This window comes from Canis aureus, chromosome 13 (assembly GCF_053574225.1).
Source record: "Canis aureus isolate CA01 chromosome 13, VMU_Caureus_v.1.0, whole genome shotgun sequence".
Taxonomy (NCBI): domain Eukaryota; kingdom Metazoa; phylum Chordata; class Mammalia; order Carnivora; family Canidae; genus Canis; species Canis aureus.
In genome coordinates, this window is record NC_135623.1 from 56173363 (window position 1) to 56193449 (window position 20087).

The 20087-nt window shown below is 42.1% G+C and overlaps 1 protein-coding gene across 10 annotated transcripts in view; it reads left to right on the forward strand.

The window, feature by feature from the left end:
• FHIP1A (FHF complex subunit HOOK interacting protein 1A) overlaps nt 1-20087 on the forward strand; it is a 233731-nt gene that overhangs the window by 155830 nt on the left and 57814 nt on the right. For 9 of the 10 annotated variants that reach the window (XR_013351009.1, XR_013351012.1, XR_013351014.1 and 6 more), the window contains 2 exons: nt 9243-9401; nt 11221-11307. The exons of the other annotated variant lie outside the window; for it this stretch is intronic. Coding sequence is in view for 1 of the 9 variants with exons in the window: in XM_077846361.1 (XP_077702487.1) it covers nt 9243-9401; nt 11221-11307 (246 nt within the window). In the remaining 8 variants the exon portion in view is untranslated. The remainder of the gene's footprint in view (nt 1-9242; nt 9402-11220; nt 11308-20087) is intronic. 10 annotated transcript variants of the gene reach the window in all.

Consider the following 20087-nt stretch of genomic DNA (forward strand, 5'->3'; position numbering starts at 1 on the left):
CCTCCCTCATGCCCGGACTCATGGCCCCTTCCTCCCCTTCCATGATCAGCAGTATGACAACTCTCTGACCATCCTTTTGTACTCACGCCTCTGCCTGAATGTGCTCTATTGCCTCTCTCTTCCACTTTTAAGGACCCTTGTGATCACATTGGGTTTACCTGGATCATCTGGGATAATCTCCTTATTTAATGGTCAGCTGACAGGCAACTTTAATTCCCCTTTGCCATGTAACCTAACATATTCACAGGTTCAGGGATTAGGAACAGACAGTGTGTGTGTGTGGGGGTGGGGAGCACTAGTCTGCCTACTATACTTGCTATATCCACTGCAGAGAGCTCTTGAAGAAACTTGAGCCATAACACAGTAGAACCAGGATTCTTTTAGGAGTTGAATCTGACTGTGTAGGATGGGTGAGTTTGCTCACGATGGGGAGACGCCCAGGGGGTCAGGAGTTACATTAGGGTCTAGAAACAAGAGTGATAGAGATGAGAATGGAAGGAAGGGGCTGAATATGAGCAATGCTGTGGAGGCAGAAGCTTACTAAAATCAGTTTTGTTAGGGAGCTCTACAGAGGTTTGAGTTTGGGCTTATTTGAATTGTTTTGGATAGTTCTGTTAAAGGAGTGCAGGTGTCGAAATAAATCATCAAAACATTCGGGTGGTTCTCCTGCTCAGTATGCAAAAGGCAATTAGAAAAGATGTCATTTACAAAGGCAACACAATTCTAAGGTATCTTGAATAAATCTAACAAATATATGAAAGACCTTTACAGAGGAAGTTATAAAATCTTACTGAGGGGCATGAAAGAAGACCTAAATGAATGGAAAGCTGTTTAGTTTATAGGTATCGTGTGGATGACACTTCCCTGCAGATCAGTCCATAAAGTTAATGCCATATATGTTTTACAACTTTTTATTATGGGAGAGAAAAAGTAACATACAGAAAACTTGGAAGAATACTGAAATGAATACCATATACCCACCACTAACATTCAAGATTGTTACTATTTGTGTTTATCATCTACCCTTTTTGTTGGTGCTGTACCATTTGAAGTGAAGATACAGACATTTGGAATTAAGTCATAGACATCAAGTACTTCAGTATGTGTCTCTTACAAACAAGAACACTCCTACATAATCATACCATTATTACACCCCAGAAAATTACATAATAATTCGTAATATGATCTAATATCTAGTTTCTCAGTCGTGCCCCTAGTGATTTTTAGTTTTTTTTTCCAAACCATAGTCCAATACAAGGTACGTTTCTGACTATCAAATCTCTAAGTAACTATTGATCTATAACAGCCTGCCACTTTCTTCCTCCATGGCACTAACTTTTTAACAAAGCAGCTATTATCTTGTCAAATGCCCCACCTACTCTGGGTTTGCTTCTGATGTGGTTTTACTTGTCTCTACCCCTGGTATATCCTGCAAATTGGAAACTTGGTTTAAGCACTTGATTAAATTCAGGTTTGAGTTTGTAAGACTATTTTACAGGTGACGTGGTACACTTCATTATGAGCATTATGTGATGCTGTTAGCTTGTCTCACTTTTGTGATGCTCCACTTGCTCACCTGATTGGTTTAGCTGATGACCACTATATCTCTCCACGTAAAGATACCATTTTCCCTTTGCAGTTGTAAGGTGTAATTTATAAGGTGTTAATGTGAATTAAATCAAAATCCCAATAGGTTTCTTCATGAAACACGACAAATCAATGCTAAAAGTCATATAAATGTATGTAAAAGACCAGGAATAACAGATAATTATGAATAGTAGTAATAGTAATATATTTGTTGAGAATGTACTATATGCCTGATACCATTCTTAGTGCTTTACCTGTAATAAATCATCTCATCCTCACAACTGTAGGTATGAGTGTTATACCCTTTTCATAGATAAAGAAATTGAGGCACAGTGATATTGAGTAAATCTATACAAGGGCACATGGCTAGTAAGAGATAAAATCAGGATCTGAACCTGGGCAGCCTGGCCCAAGGACCCATGTGCTAACCACCGCTTTGTACATTGGTAATAAAATATCAAGGTATCCTATAACACATGAACCATAAAGAAATGACTGGAATTAAGAACAGAAACATGGATTGGGAGAAGATAGTTGCAATACACATAACTATAAATGGTTGGTACCCAAAGTACATAGAACTATTTGTAATGCTGCAAATTAATAAGCTAGTGATGAAGCAACCCATTAGAAAACCGGGCAAAGGATAAGAATGGACAATTCCCAGAAGACGCCCAAAGCCAATAAACATGAAAATGTGCTCATCTTTGCTAGATTGGGAAGTGCAGATTGAACCCACAGTGGGAAACCAGATAATGCTCATCAGGGTGGCTAACTGTTGGGTCTCTGATAACACCAATAGTTGTCAAGGGCAAGGAAAAACAGGAACTCTTGAGTATATAAAGTGGTATGATAACTCAGGAAAGCTATGATAGTTGGCAATTTTTAATACAATGGAATATGATCCTGCATCTTCATTTCTAGATGTTTGCTCTAGGGAAATTTGGCACATGTTTACAAGGGTACACACAAAAAGATTCAATAGAATAGTGATTTGAGGAAGAGCAGAATAGAAATATATTAAAGATATATGAACTAGCTCATTCTATACCAGTGGAATAACTACTCAGGATTCAAAATGAATTATCAGGGATGCCTGGGTGGCTCAGTGGTTGAGCACCTGCCTTCAGCCCAGGGCATGATCCTGAAGTCCCAGGATCAAGTCCCACATCAGGCTTCCTGCATGGAGCCTGCTTCTCTCTCTGCCTATGCCTCTGCGCCTCTCTCTCTCTCTCTCTCTCTCTCATAAATAAGTAAATAAAACCTTAAAAAAAAAACCCCAATGAATTATCACATGTATTAATTAGCATGTAACTACATCTACATCTGTGAACACCAATAATCTAAAAACATGTTGAATAGAAAAAGTAGCAAAAGGTTTCATACAGTATATTAGTATTTATATAAATTTACATATAGTTTTAACTCACAAAATCTTAGTGTATACTGTTTTTTTTTTTTTGATACATATGTATACAGCAAAAGTACAAAACCATGCACAGGAATAATATGCACTAAGGTCAATGAAGGAAGGAGAAGAGATGGTAATGGGATTGGAGAAGGGTTTAGCTCTATTTGTAATGTGCTTTTATTTTTTTTGGAAAAAAAGAGTGCTCCAAAGAAATTATGGCAAATTATTAAAATCTATTAAATCTCAGAGGTTTTCTATTCTGTTTTATATGTTTCATACATCAAAATTTAAATGTATTAGCAGAATGGAGCATGTTTTTAATGTTAGGATATCCATTTATTGTGCTATAAGCAGATTTCACTGAGTAATTGTTGCTTTTATAAAAATGTGTTTTAGGGGCACCTGGGAGGCTCAGTCAGTTAAGCATCAGACTCTTGGTTTCAGCTCAGGTTGTGATCTCAGGGTTCAAGCCACTGCATTGGGCTCCATGCTGGGTGTGGAGCCTACTTAAAAACAAACACACAGGGGATCCCTGGGTGGCGCAGCGGTTTGGCGCCTGCCTTTGGCCCAGGGCGCGATCCTGGAGACCCGGGATCGAGTCCCACATCGGGCTCCCGGTGCACGGAGCCTGCTTCTCCCTCTGCCTATGTCTCTGCCTCTCTCTCTCTCTCTCTCTCTGTGACTATCATAAATAAATAAAAATTAAAAAAAAACAAACAAACACACAAACACCTGTTTTAAAACACCATACAGTTCATTAAAATTGGAGGGAAAACAACAACTCCAGCTGACCTTATTTGCTAGAATGGAACACAGAGATTCCTTGTGGTAAGTTGCCCCTTAGGATAGATCCTATAATCTCATTTGTACCCAGTTTTCTATAATTACATCTGACAACATAATTAAAAAAAAAAAAAAGAACTCTTTATGTTGAAGATAAAAGTGTACTCTGTTAGCTATCCAGCTAAGGACCACAATTGACAAAAAGCTTTCTCTAATTAGTATGGTTGTCAAAGTGTGTTAGCATCAGGCTTTGGGAAGAGTAATGACTCCTTCTGGAGACTGGACCACTTTTGGAAACTTTCATTGGTGTAGTTGATAGGAGGGCCTTGTTTTGCTGCCTCTACAGCCAAGACCAGCTCTTCCGAGAGAAAAAAAGGAGATCGAGAATACTCTGGGGAACAATTTCACCGCAACAAATGATTGCCAACTGTATATGATCCTGTCACTTTGGATTTTTTTGGCCAAATATTGATGATTATGCCCCCATCACTTGTTAACATGTTGACAAAAGTAGAAAGCAGCCTATAAATAAATCAAGAAATGCAAATTTAAGTGAGCAACCTGTAGGTATACAGCCATTGATAGAAAGTTATTTATCCCATACCCAGAATTTATGAGTTTTTTTTTATTTTGGTGAGTTGCATCAAATGATCCCCACCAGCTGCTTTGCTGCTAGCTTCCGACGAAAGCCATCTGCTGAAAATCTTTTTCTTTTGCTAAAATTAACCGGGTACCATTAGATGTTTCAAGTTAAAGATGGACCTTCCCTGAAGTGTTTAGCCCTCCGTGCATGTCCTCTTTCCTCCCTCCCCTGGAGACACTGCTGTGTGTGAACCATGATGCCCGTCTCTGTCCATGTGTTATTTTCTTTGTTCTTGCATCAGCTCACTGGAGAAACTGAACCCTAGAAACCTCTGTGAAGGGCAGAGTTGGGTTTGAAACCCTGTTAGTCTGATTTTAAAATCCATGACCTCAACCAGTACCATACAAATCTGCTGTCAGGAAAGTGGTTTTGAACTGTTGTTATCCTTATGGTTTTATATGGTGATTAGTTTTCTTTTAAGGAGACCCTTGAGAGAAGATAAATTGGAAATATTGAGTTAATGCTTAATGTGCAGGGAATAAATATAATGTTTTACAATTACTTTTTTTTGTGATCAGGATCAATAAAAGGCTAAAGTAGTGGATGGATGTGTTATTTTCAACTAGCTGTTCAGTGTCTCTATATTTTGAAAAATTTCGGTTAAAAACAAAGTTCTTTTCCTTTCTTAAAGATTTTGTTTATTCATGAGAGAGAGAGAGAGAGAGAGAGAGAGAGGCAGAGACACAGGCAGAGGGAGAAGCAGGCTCCCTGCAGGGGATCATGACCTGAGCTGAAGGCAGACGCTCAACCACTGAACCACCCAGGTGCCCCCAAAATGAAGTTTTTTTTAAAGTAAATACATTGTGCCATTAAACTGCTGGGAAAAATGATCCACAAACCTGTTGCAGCCGCTCTTTTTTCCTTGTCCTGTGCCCGCAGCACCCTCTGTGTCCCTCCATGGAGCAGTGGGCCTCCCAGTCGTCTTTATTAGCTTAGCGGCTCTTTTGTCCAGCTCACCTGGTGTGACTTGTTCTCTGCTCTTTCCCCAGCACCAGCCTTGCATAGGTCCACAGTCGATGTTCTAGAAATATTTGTGGGTTGGGTGAATGGATCAACTCTGAGCATCGGAGTCTTGGGAAGGACAATATAAATATTTAGCCATAAAAATTGATAATCAGGTTCTCAAAACTATGTAATACTCTTTATTCTGCAGACTCTTTTCTTCCATGTTTCTCTGCCGCCCAGAAGAGGACAGCACAGGCAATCCTCTAGCTCCGCTTTCTTAGAGGCAGGACTCCGTGTCCAGCTGTCACACGGCACTGTCCTTCTGTACAGGCAGGCTTCCGCTTGCATCTCAGCTGTGCCCTTTTCAGAATACTCTCTTAAAAAAGTGAATATTAGGTGTGTGTTATTTTTAATTACTGTCAGTGATGTATGTAATTTGAAAATTAATGTTGCTGTAATTATATTGATATACTGAATAGTTATTCCCAGCTTTTTAGTCAGACAAATTAAGCCTGTCTTTATGAATTCATCTTCAAAGCCTCAAAGTGGTTCAGGAATCGGGAGTATGCAGAATTAAAGCTTTTGTACTGCGGCTAATTTAGCATGAGTTAGCAAATGTAATTGATTTTTAAAACGTGACATCAAGATTAGATTTCCCTGCAAGGAGAGCTCTCGGTCTCTGTTCTCTCTTGCCAGAGGTTCCACATTCATAAACCGGCAACTCACTGGGGTCACATTCAAAACTGGAATTAAAATGATTTGTTTGGGTGCATTGACAAGGAGTTAAATACTTTAAACAGGAGACATTCTTCTCTGGGACCACAGATGCCCCGATTTTGAAAAAGAGATAAATGCACCATCTTGTTCACTGTTCATTTCCTGCACTTTAACGTAGTATCTGGCCTGAAGGCATTCCGTTTGCTTCGAGTGAGTGAATGAACGCGTGGGTAAAGGTCACCAGCAAACACAGGAATGGATGTCAGTAATTTTGACTCCTCCTGTATGGAAATGGCTTGTCTGTCTTTCTCACAGCCCCTCACACTCCACCGTGGGCCTCTATTCCACATTGGGTGCCCCCCCCCCCCATCATTAGCTGGTTCCTCTACAGGAAGACCTCCAGATTCTCAGGCCCCAGGCCTGTGCTCTGTGGCTGAGCTGGATGTGTTGTTACCCTCGGCAAGTACTGTTGGCATCTGGTACTCGGCATACCTGACCCCACAGATCGTCCACACCTCCAGTGTGGACTAGAATGAATGAGTCAGACCAGGTGAGCTGGAGAAGATGGCCAACAAACTAACAAATGCAAGAAAGCCCACCGCTCCACAGAGGGACACAGAGGGTGTTGTGGGCACAGGACGAGGGAAAAGGAGAGGCAGCAGTGAGCTTGCAGAGAATTTTTCCAAGGTCCGCGGGGCCGTTTCCACACTTCCTTCTGACTTTCTCTTGCTGATGCCAGACATGGTGGATTATTTTGTCTTACCTCATCTGTTCGAGCCTCCCTGCCTTCCTTCTCTCTGGTCCCTGTGGCTTGAGATACCATGTGCATCTGGATGGCTCCAGAGCTCCACCTCTAGTCCGGATCCCTCTCCAAGGCGTAAGGTGCACACATCTGTCTACTGGGCTCCCCATTGCGGTGTCCTTTCCCTGGTCTACAAAACTCTGCAGGATCTGACTCCTACTTACCCTGCCTCTACTCCTGTGTGCCGATAATCCTGCCTTTCTCTTAGTTCCCGGCAGATGCCATCATTTTTTTACTCCTTTGAGCTTTTGTACCTCCTCTGCTTGGAACGGTCCTCCTTCCAAGAATCTTTTCTGGGCTAACTCCCATTAATTCTTCAGCAGCTTGGACATCACTTCTGAGAACATTTCCTGCTCCCAGCCCCCCAAGTCTGGGGTCAGGGCCTTTTGTATATCCACAGCACCCTTATATTTTTTTATTGGAGTTTGATAAAACATAGCTCATAACATATGTTACGAGCATAACACCCAGTGCTCATCCTGTCAAGTGCCCCCCTCAGTGCCCATCACCCAGTCACCCCATCCACCCATCCACCTCCCCTTCCGCTACCCCTTGTTCATTTCCCAGAGTTAGGACTCTCATATTTGTCACCCTCTCTGATTTTTCCCACTCATTTTCTCTCCTTTCCCCTATAATCTCTTTAACTATTTTTTATATTCCCCGTATGAGTGAAACCATATAATGTTTGTCCTTTTCCGATTGACTTATTTCACTCTGCATAATGCCCTCCAGTTCCGTCCACATCAAAGCAAATGGTGGGGTGGGTATTCGTCATTTCTAATGGCTGAGTAATATTCCATTGTATACATAGACCACATCTTCTTTATCCATTCATCTCTCGGACACTGAGGCTCCTTCCACAGTTTGGCTATTGTGGACATTGCTGCTATAAATATTGGGGTGCAGGTGTCCCGGCATTTCACTGCATCTGTATCTTTGGGGTAAATCCCCAACAGTGCAATTGCTGGGTCGTAGGGCAGGTCTATTTTTAACTCTTTGAGGAACCTCCACACAGTTTTCCAGAGTGGCTGCACCAGTTCACATTCCCACCAACAGTGCAAGAGGGTTCCCCTCTCTCCACATCCTCTCCAACATTTGTTGTTTCCTGTCTTATTAATTTTAGCCATTCTCATTGGTGTAAAGTGGTATCTCATTGTAGTTTTGATTTGTATTTCCCTGATGGCCAGTGATGCGGAGCATGTTCTCATGTGCTTGTTGGCTATTTGTATGTTTTCTTTGGAGAAATGTCTGTTCATGTCTTTTGCCCATTTCATGATTGGATTGTTTGCTTCTTTGCTGTTGAGTTTAATAAGTTCTTTATAGATCTTGGATACTAGCCCTTTATCTGATATGTCATTGGCAAATATCTTCTCCCATCCTGTAGGTTGTCTTTTACCTCTTATTAGATGGTGTGAGATCAGTGAATGCTTCACTCTTTCTTTTCTGGGCTTAACTCAGGATTGAATGTTGCCCTGAATGTTTCATTCTGATTTGAGTTCTTCATAACCTTAGGGTTTATCCTGGGGTAGCGCCTTTTATAGAGAACTTTCTCACATCCGTCTGTGCTACTTCTGCCCACTTGCGGCCTGGCTGCCAGGTTGGCATCTCTAAGCGGCTATATGGCTGGCATCACTTCCCAGCTGGGAGGCTTGCGGTACTGTGAAATTCATGGTTTCCCTTGGTCATAGACTCTGAAAGTGTGTTTCTTTCCTATATTTCTGCGTCTGTGAAAGGCATCACCCTTTTCTTTAAGACCATCCTGGACCACCTGACAAATGTGAGTTCTCAGTCACCCTCAACTTTCTCAGCCCGACTTGAGAAGTTCCATGTTAGCACCGAGGGAGGGAAGTAGAGGCCACGAGCTTTGGATTGATACTGGATCGGAGAGGCCTAGCTGGGGCTCCCTCACAGCCACCTCACACATAATGCTCGACTTCACTTCCTCCTTGTCTTCACTTCCTCTTGTCTTACTGCTGATGCCTCGGCTCTGACCCAGCAGCCACCATCACACCTGACCCATGATCCCCAAGTCTTCTTACTCTAGCTTGTGGAGATCAGATCGAGGCGCCGTCCAGACTGTAGCCACGTGCCTATTGGTCATGCCCTTTAGCGGGGCTGCAGGAGCCTTTCTCATAGAGCTGGTCACGGCCTCTGCCCGGGAGACCTCAGGTGTGCGGCCCCCCTTCATGGGTCTGCCTCTCCCCCGAATGCCTGGGGGGGTGTGGTGTGCAGAATCAAGGCTGCCTTCGTCCCTGCATGTGTCTCCCGCACCCCGCCCCAGCCGGCCGAGAGGTTCCGGACACCTTGCGGCCTAAGAGCGCTGGGCAAGTGTTTCTCTGTATCTCCCAACACAGGTCCTTGCAACCGGGCTCAGCGGGCTCTACTCTTCGCTGCCCACGAAGCTGGAGGAGAAGGGCGAGGAGTGGCACTGCCTGCTGGAGGACGACTGGCTGCTGCTCCCCTCTCTCGTCCAGTTCATGAACTCCCTGGAGTTCTGCAACGCCGTCATCCAGGTACGTCATCCAGGTACGCGGCCCCGGGGCAAGCACTGGGCCAGGCAGGGTTGTAAGCGTCCTTGTAAAACATCTTGCTGTCCGTGAGTATCAGTGCTCTCTTTTAAGCACACTGAATGTCCTTGAGTGAACGAAAATGTTAGTTTATAGGTTTGGGGGAAGTTTCAAGTGAGAAAAGAAATGAGTGGGTTTTCCTGATCTTCCTTAAAAAAAGTGCTAATTCCGTTTTGATTATCCACTTAACCATCAAAAATAAGTTCAATGCTTGACTCATTAAATAGATATTTTTAGGCTTCTAAGTACACCAAATTATACCACTCTTCCTTCAAGGTCTTCTTGGGAGTATACAAAGGAAAACACTTTATTTTGCCTAATGGTGCATGCTACATAAAGAATATTGTTATCCCAATTGAATTTAGACGAAGTTAAGCATCTTCTTAGCAACACAAATTAAATCTGTGCTTTGAAATTGGTCTGCTTCAGGGGGGAAAAAACAGCCGCTGAACTCTAGTATATTTGGCTTCTTGATTAGATTTTTACCTTCAGACTTCTTGTTACTGTTTTCAGTAAAAATCAGATTTTATATATATTTAAGGATGTAGTGGCTTTTCATAAAAATGTTTTATTTCTATACAACATACATATTACCTTCATATTGGATTTATTAAGAAATCAAATTTTCCTTACGTTGATTGTAAGGTGAAAAATGTTAGTTGTAATCTGTTTATCTACCAAATAAAGAAATAGCTTTTGGAAGAAAATGCAAGTAAATTACTTTAGTTTCTATCTCATTTTTATTGCTAAGTCAAAGCAAGTTTTATTTATATATGAGATAAATGGATTATATCTTAAGATCCCCCCTCCCTTTAATATTACAGTCTATCAACGTTTCTTGCAGAAGTGTGTGGAAATAAAAAAGATGAAACTATTAGTTCCTTCCCAAATGTACACACAGAGAGAGATTATCAGTAATTTAAAGATCTAGCTTTACTTCCCTAGAAATTGCTTTTCACTTTATTGTTTGATTTTATTATTATTATTTTTTTTTTTTTTAAGAAAGAGAACTAAAACTAACAGGCATGGTTAAAGGCAGAGAAATGATATACTTCACACTATCTTTTGAAATCAAGGCCATATACTTTAAAGATTTTCTTGTTTGAGGGTACTACTGAAAAGATTACTCACAAAAGATATTAAGTGAATGGTTATCCATTCTAAATATATTTCAAAAATCAAATATAGGAAGTGTTATACCTTTGGTAATGTTTTCTGCTTTTGAATGGAATCTTATTTTTTATGAAAAGATCTTCTAAAAGCCTTCCTTCTCAGTATAAATGATTGGTAGAAAATGCATCTTCAACCACAAATTCTTTTTGCTAGCAAAATAAATGTATTGAATTGTCTACTTTGACAGTTATATTCTTATTTTTAATTAGGCACAAGTTGATTGGGACACCGGTGAAATTATGGGGTAAAATTATATATTACAGTTTGTTATTTTAATTTGAGTCCCTATACATATTCAGTCTAGTAATTATCTGCTTTTTTTAAAGTTAAAACTTAAAATTACCAGTTTTTATTTATTTACCTAATTTATTTTTTAAATTACCAATTTTCAAATTTCAAAGTCCAAGCTCTTTGGAATAAACCATCTGAAAAAATTACACGGTGATTCGGAGTCTGAATTATTTTTTAACCGTGGAATATATGGCCAGAACTTGAATTTCCTCTTTTGAATTTAGGATGTTCACAGAAACATGTGATTTTAAGAAGACCTAAAGACTCAACTCTTTTCCGTGACTGCCTCTTTCTCTCTTAGGTGGCTCACCCCTTGATTCGCAATCAGCTTGTGAATTATATTTACAACGGATTCTTGGTCCCAGTCTTGGCTCCTGCGCTCCATAAGGTCAGTGATTGACTAATGTAATCTTACCTGTTTATGGTACAACTGACAGAAACCAAGGAAGGTGAACGGTATAACTGACTCGATGCTGACTTCAACCTAATTTTTCTTCTCGTCCAGTTCCTATGCCTCGGCAATATGAAAGATAGGTCTTAACAATAGCGACAGCTTAAATCTGTTGGGATCCAGTTGGTGTCATAGAACATTGCCTTGTGAGTGCCGAGTAGGGTAGTTTACATGAGCTTGGCAAACGACTCTGACTCTTGTGTTCACCTCCGAACTCTGTTAAGCTGTCCTCTGAGGCCAAGTCTGTCAGAGAGAGAGCAGCGTTTACTGTGGTGGGGAAAGGGGTAGTGGTAGCACAAGTGCCATGGATTTGCCATCTCTTTAACAGAAAATAATTTTTTAGAACAATTTTCTGACAGCAAAAATTAAAGTGAAGCAAGTTAAGGTCCCAGCAAAGGTTGGCTGTCTCATTAGCACCACTCTGAATTCCTTATGATGCTCTCATTTTGTATAATAAATCAACTGATAGCTTTTCCATTGTGAGCTGTCAGGAGATACCCATAGACCTAGAATTCTAATTACAAGGAGTTTTTCTTCACTGAGTAGAGAGACACATGGAGTGTTTAGTTCAGAGAATCTTTGTCGAGTCATTAGGGTTGCTTTGCTTCTTAGGGAGACAAGCAAGAAACAACTTACCACATGGTGTTTTGGTGGAATACCCACCCTTCTCCATCTGGAAGTACCATTGTCTGGACTCTCATTTTACAGATTCAAAGAATGCCTCGTTGTGGGAACTTTAAAGCTGTGGTAATGGGGTTTCAGGTTGAGAGCAACAGGTCTTGATTGGCAATGTTCGTCTTTTACTATTTAGAACCTTTGGCATGTAGTGGCAGTATTTTCCAAAACAAATGGCATTTTTGATCTACCAGTGTTCTTTGTGTTACTTCTAGGTTCAAGAGGTAATCTCAGATGTGGTTTAAACATCAAAATATTGATATTTCTAGATGATTTTAGTGGTTTATAGGCACAGGGAGACCAGGTGTTCAAAATTAAATCTGTCTTGGAAAATACAGGACATATCTTTGGAGAACATGAACCTCGTGTTTGTTTCCTTCTATTAGTGTCTTGCCGTACCAGAGGTGAGGCGGATGTCTCTTCCGGGAGGTCTCTAAGCCTCCGCATGGAAGGATTCTTCTTTATGAAGAAATATGACATTGCTACTGAATTCTTTGGCAGTCATTATCCATATACTCTCACACATTTAGGCTTTCTTCCTCATTTACTTCCATGCTTTTCCTCATTGACCAGTTGATATGAAATGATTTCTCAAGTCGTTATTATAATAGTGATAATTATAATTATTATTTGTTCGGGATATTTTACATTATTATAATTAGCACACCTTAATGTTACAAATATTGATGATGACTCTTTATCCATGACTGAGGATGAGATCCACCTCAGAGACTGTTACAAGGATCTGACTGGTCACTCTGCCCTACTTCCTCATAGCACTTACCACAAGTAGAGTCAAATCATTAAATGTGCAATACCCTGTTTAATGGCTGTCTCCACAGTGGTTTGCCTGCTTCTTGTGGGCAAGGCTCACACCAGCTGTGTTCACTGGGGTCTCCAGTGCCAAGGACAGAGCCTTGGGCTTGGGACACTGAGTAAACAGCACACAGATGGAATGAGGTTTGTCAAAGTGCCAAGTAGAGTGCTGGCACATGATGCATTCCCGGGCAGTAGTTCGCAGAGAATACTAATAGCGCTTTACATATATGAACTAATGTTGTTCTCTATTATGCCTCTCATTGAAATATGAGGTTTTTTTTTAAATCACGAAGTTAGGAATACATACTTATTGTGGGGAAAAAAAAATACAGTCAATGCTGAATACATAAAATACAAAGGGAACTTTTACTATATTAGTTTTGAATTTCCGACCCCTAATTAAAATTCCCTAACTTCTGTCCATTGTAGGCAATCTCTCCCAGGGCTAGTTAGAGACTTAAGGAGAATATTTCCTCCCTAATTTACTTTTCTCCTTGCTCCCCAATCTTTGTTTGTTTGTGTTTTTAACTTATCAGAATAAAAAGGTTTAGGAAGGAGACAGGACAAGGGGGAGGGTGAGCAGCCTCTCCTCTGGCTCTTGGCTGTTCAGTGGTTGATGAAGAAAGGAACCTCCCATGAGACGCCTGGGTGGCTCAGCGGTTGAGTGTCTGTCTTCAGCTCAGGGCATGATCCTGGGATCTGGGATTGAGTCCCTTATTGGGCTCCCCCCAGGGAGCCTGCTCTCCCTCTGCCTGTGTCTCTGCCTCTGTCTCTCTGTGTCTCTCATGAATAAATAAATAAAATCTTAAAAAGAATAAAAAGATACAAGCCTCCAATGAGTGGCAGGACAGGGGCCCTGAGGCAGATGAGGAGAAAAATCAGAATTGGCTGTTTCTGGAACAGAACAGGCTCCCTAGTGGGAGCCCTCTCCTCCTCTGGCCTGTGCCCTCTCATTGATAGGGAAAGGGATATCTGGAAGTCTCAGGTCTACCTTTGGGGCTCCTGTCTATATTTTTCATATTTTGTGTCCCTTCCCCTAATTTAGTATCCTAAATAAATTTCCATTGTGTGCTCTCTCAGCTCCCAATTTATGCATGGCATTTTAGTTACTGGCCATCTAGGCAGTTTGCAGAGGTGAACTCATTCTCTCTGTCTCATAAATAATAGAAATAAATTCATACTTAAACATATGCCTACATCACAATCAATTCTCATGAACTATATTTCCACAGCAGTTCCTAACCAGAGATGAAGTCATTACAAAGGGTTGTGGGTAATGAGAGGTGGGTGTGGGTGCCTGACAAGCAGGGTTGTCTGTACCTCGCCTCTCCCAGTCTGTACGCGCACAATGAAATGCTCCCTATATGAGTTGTTCTACTATGCGCTTTCTTCGTCCTACGCTGTGTCATGGCCAGTCCTTCTTCTGTGTTAGCAGAAAGTCATATTTGATTTTCTTTAAAAGGCTGCACGGTTTTCTCTATGTGGATATACTGGTCCATAGTCCCTTATCCACAACTCGGAAATTCACAAAACTTATTATTTATATTGGAGCACAACCTAACCTTTGCTGAACTCATTTGGTGACAAACCCTTACCTGAATTGTCTTGAGGCTGTTTGTTTTTATTCACACTTGTGTTAATATTTGTATGTTTTGTGGAAGAAATACTAATTAATTTGGGTATAGGGTGCTACCTCGGACCCGCTGCGTTGGTCAGATGTGGCGTTACTTTTCTAACCTACGAAAAGTTTGAATCCCAAGGTCTGCATATTCTCCAGGGTTTAGAAGAAGGAACTGGAAGCCTGTTTTGGACATTTGGAAAAGGATGAAGTTTTGGAGATAGGTTTAAAAATCAGACTTTGCAAAAGTCATACTGGAAAAAAAATGATTCCATGTTAATATGGCTCATTTAGGAATTAGATCTAGGCATAGATGTGGACATCTCGTCATACAAAACTGGTTATTTATGACTTTAGACAACCCTGAGCCAGCAACAGCTAGTTCTATTGTCTCTGTATGTTTAATTTATTAAAGCTGAATTTTCAAGCTGAATATTAATCGGTATGATTGTATTAGTCTGGATTCTCAGAGAAGCAGATGCCAACATAAGATTAAACATGCAAGGATTTTATTAGGGGAAATACTTGTGAGAGAGAAAGTAGGGAGCAAGGTGGGGAAGGGTGGGAGTCGTTGGACTGCAGTGCAAATGTGACCCCAAGTGAAGGAGAGGGAGAGGTTGGCTGGGAGTGTCCTGGAGTGCTGTGCAGTCTGAGAAAGGCCATCAAAGGAGGCCTGGGTCTCCGAGGGAGATGGCCTGTGGGACGTGTGGTGAGGATTTCAGAATGTAGTAGCAGGGGTCCTTGGTCACTTTCACTCCCTGTAGTTGGAGATCTAAGAGGTGTGTTGCCATGGTTCCAAATGATTGACTGACTTCTATGGCTTTCCTGATTATAGATGTAAAAACAGTGGACCTGTATAGCTGCTTCCTTGTGTGCAGAATATTCAGGAGTTCAAATGGTCCCCACATGCAAGGAGTCATTTTGGTCAGGATTAGCTTGATGAAGGAGTTTATCGTGCCAGTCATGATGAGTATGCTGCGGTTACAAGCAACACCAGGTTCTTGGGCTGAAACAACAAATCTCTATTATATGTTCTCACTGCTTGTCCATCTTGGAATGTGTGGTGGGCATTTTGCAGGTAGTTTTTTTCCATGTTTTCCTACTCAGGGACCCAAGGTGATAGAACTTTCACCATCTGGAAATGATATCTGTGATGACGTCAGAGGAAGAGACCATAGTGAATGGCACACTGGTTCTTGATGCTCTTGTCTGGAAGTGATCCATGTTATTTTCATTCACATTTCATTGTCTAGTGCAAAGCAAGTCACCAGGCCACCTCTCCTCAGAGGAAAGTGCAGTTCTACCATTTTCCCAGGAGAAGTCTGCAATGTAATTATCAGGCCTCATGTCTGTCATACATATATTCTCAGTCAGGGCCCCAGAAGGAACAGATGGCACTCAGATTGGGCAGTAGGAGACTAGTTAGAAGAGTGTGGTGTTTCAGGGCACCTGAGTGGCTCAGTCAGTTGAGTATCTGGCTTCTACTCAGGTCAAGATCTCAAGGTCCTGGGATGGAGCCCCGTGTCAGGTCTCCCTTTGCCCTTCCTCCCAGCTCATGTTCTCTCTCTCTTTCTTAAGCAAACAAACAAACAAACAGATAAATAAATTCTTAAAAAAAAAAAAAAAAAAAAAGAACCTAGTGTTTCAGTGGTCTACTGCTATGTAATAAACTGCTTTCTGACTTAGTGACCTGAAACAACCATTTGTTAGTATAAGGTACAACTGTCTTGTTCAGGAATTCAGGCTGGGCACAGTGGGGGTGGCTCATCTCTACTCTGTGGTATCTGGGACTTCAGCTGGGATGAGTCCAGGGGCCAGGGCCTGAATATCTTGGGGCTGACTGGATCGATGGGTCTCTCTCTGTCTCCCTCTCCCTCATTCCATAGTCTTGTCACAGAGTTGGCTTGGGCTTTCTCTCAACACGGCAGCCTTTATATTTAGTTGGACTCCTTTATATTTGTTGGAGGCTCAAGAGATAGGAAGTAGGAGCTGTAGTCTGGAAACTACAACAGTGTCATTCCTAGTATATTTTATTATTCATTCTAGTCAAAAAGCCCACCCTCTTTCAAGGGGAGAGAACATAGACCCTTGATATTAGGAGTGTCAAAGACTTGGTGGGTAGGATTACATCCCTAGACTGAATGTGTTTGTAAAGGAACAGAGAGCTATATGGAGAGGGCCACCTGAGTAGAACCAGGAATTTCAGGTATGGGTCACAACACACCTGAGACAATGCCTTCAGAGAAGGAGGCAAGGGAAGAAATAGCCAACTTCATTCTCCTCCCTTCCTCCAGTCTCCTGCTGGACTCTCTTTGCATGAACCCAAATGTAAACCAGATGGCAAGGAACTGAGGAAAAAAGTGGTCCATATAGTCATCTGGGGGCTCAGAGCAGGGTGGAAAAGCTAGAGAGAGGCAAGTAGAGGTGATCCAGCACACTTATATGCTAGTATCAGCATTTTAGAGTGTTAGTTAGTAAGTACAGATGGCACCTGTAGCGTGTATTTAGATTTAGTGCTTAAGTAAGATGTGGTTTAAGATTTTATAGAAACATGTAAGAAAGTTCACTTTTTATAATTTATAATTCCTGCCTAATTCTGTGTATTGACCCTTGTTCTCTAGAACCCGAAATCATAGTTAGACTTTAATGTGACAGGCAGATATGCTAACAACATACTAGATAGAAGTAAACAATGAAGAAATATTTAAAGTACAGATAACAATCACCAGGTCAGGCTTGTTACTACACAGTTCACGCAGAAGCAGGGTGTGCGGTGGAAGAGTACTAGATGGTGAATCAGAAGATCTAAGTTCTAGTCCTGGCTCTTGTATTTGCTGCTGTGTGACCTTGTGCAAAGCTTTCAGCCTCACTGAGTCTGTTTCCTCAGCTGCACAGTGCAGATAGTAAACTCCTCTTTTCTCCTTACGGTGAACGGCGATCAAACATGAGAGCATTCTGAAAATCACATGCTGTCACGTGCAAAGGTGTTTTTTTTTTTTTTTTTTGCAAAGGTGTTAACCACAGTTATTCCCGGACAAATTCTACCATTTCATATACAATAAAAGGATAATATTGTTTGTTCAAAGGCACTGAGGCAGAGCTCTCTATCAGACCCTGTGGGAAAATGAAGTTGCCTGAAAACCCTCTTGTCTCCAAGGAGCTTATAATCTGAGACCCAGGAGAGTGACATGGTGACCACAAATGTGAAGCAAGAAGGACCAACATACGTGCTGTCATGGAGCAGGAGGCCAGGGTGGGTAGGGTGGAAAGGTGTAGGGCAGACATGGAGGGTGGGTATGACCACAAGAGGGACTTGAGTGACCCTGGAACATGAACAGGTAGGGAAGGACATAGAGGGAGTGAGCTCCAGGCCGAGTCTAGGCTCGGAGGACTGCATTTCGGTAAGAGTACACCAGGAGTGCTGTGGTGTGCACAGGGGTCAGATGGAATGAGGACTGGGAAAAACCCAAACCTTAGTCCTAAGGCAGGTGAGCATTTGCATCCAGAGCTAGCAGTGTCAGTGCAGAGGGGTGTCGGGGATAAGGGCTCAGGACCAGTCTGGTGGTGACCAGAGAATGCAGCAGGCATGAATGGCGTTATGGGAAGTGTGGTGAACTGAAAGAAAGCAGAAAGGAAGGGGATTCGGGAGAAGGGAAGGGGCTGAAGAGAATAGGAATACAAGGAACAGGGATCCTGAGGAGAAGGTATTATCCCACTGCCCACTCATAAAGCCCTTCCAAACTACCTGAAAGAGATGACTGCTTTTCTTTTTTTCTTGTATACCTGCCAGCTTTTCCCCTCCTGGGTCATTAAATGCACTTAAACATTGTTGAAAAATGTTGGGATTTTCAAGAATTGCTTTATTAACGAACCCAAGACTTCTGACTCCCTGGTTACCTCCTTTCCCCCTTTGACATCCACTCTGCAGACTCCTGGTTCTCCTATAGAGCCTGTGGGCAACATGGACTTAACTTTCCCCTTTCCTTTCCTAAATATGGGTGTATGGAGTCTTAGTCTTCTGCTGATCAACTCCCATGATCCTCAGCTCTACGCAGAGGGCCTGAGAATCCTCCACCACCAGCAGGATTTCTTGGCCTGAGCCACCTGCTGTGCTCCTCAAATTGAGAGTATCAAAAGCTAGGCTCTACGCTCTCACCCCAGGCTAGCTTAGCATGTCCTCTGCACGCCATTTTCTCCCCCCTGGTTACCTGGCCTAGGTGGCTGATTGTTCTAGAATCTTTCCTCTTACGCTCCCCTTCTATAAGCCTAAGCTTTTTTCATCAGTTTCTTTAGTCTGATCCTTGTGTTTCTTCTTCCAGCATGGTCATCGTCTCCACCTACCTTGACCAGGGTTAGTTTTTGCTCACACGTCTTGCTGCTACAACTTCTTTGCTCAGATTGTCTCACATGTATGGCTGCATTAAGCTCCTCAACCAGTCTTTACAGACATCATCCACCCTCTGAAACTTCAAATGGCTCCCTTTCCTGTGGTGTCCTCATGCCTCCCTCTGCAGGCCTTCCTCCTCCTTGCCTCAGGGCCTCTACTATCTTTAGTCTGTTTCCTTTGGAAATTTCTCTACCTTCCTCTTCTCTCTTGTCATATCCTACTCTCTTCGAGGATCAGCTGAAATCCACTCCCTTCCATGACTGTCCCTGACTTTGCAGGTTTCAGGGATCTCTCTTTTCTAGCATTTGTAGCTTAGTGCCTGTGTGGGTCCTCTAGCACCGAGCATATGCTCCTTTCTATTGTTTGATGTGTTCTTGGTATTTGATTCTGTTTCCCCACCTCTATCCTGAAACCCCTGGAAGAGTCGGTACCTGCAGTTCTTAAACAGTGTGCCAGGGTTCAGCGAGATACTCTCAATTTATGCGGGAAAGACTGTGACATCCGGGACGCCTGGCTGGCTCAGTGGTTGAGAGTCTGCCTTTGGCTCAGGTCGTGATCCCGGAGTCTCTGGATCGAGTCCCACATCGGGCTCCCTGCACAGAGCCTGCTTCTCCCTCTGCCTATGTCTCTGCCTCTCTTTCTATGTCCTCATGAATAAATAAAATCTTAAAAGAAGAATAGTGACACCCATCAGCTATCACGTGAATTAATAGCTTGAAATTGCTGAGTTTCAGCATAGAATATCCATTCCTTTCAATATGGTCACGCTTTTGCAAAACAGTTTTTGGAGGGTGCCGTGCATGATATCAAGTATCACATGAAAATCAGTGCGGATCAGGGAAGGAGGTTGGCATTGGCCAGTCTGATCCCAAGGTTCCCACCAGGGAATTAAGTAGTGAGGACTTCAGTATGTATTAAGTTGTTTGAATTCAAATACTTCATAAATGGGATGGTTGTGTATTTCTTTTACTTAGACGTTCAGTGAAAAAGCTCCTCATACGCTGAAGGTGCTGGACTGAGAGAGTTTTACAACCTCTGTGTCGTATGCTTTTTTTAATGTCCTTAGAGCAAGGTTTGGCAAACTATGATCTGTGGGCCAAATCCGGCCCGTGGCTCTGTTTTTGTATATCCTGAGAGTTAAGAATGGTTTTCATATCTGCCTACAGATGAATCAAATATGGAAAAAACATACAGTGGAATGTTATTCGGCCTTAGAAA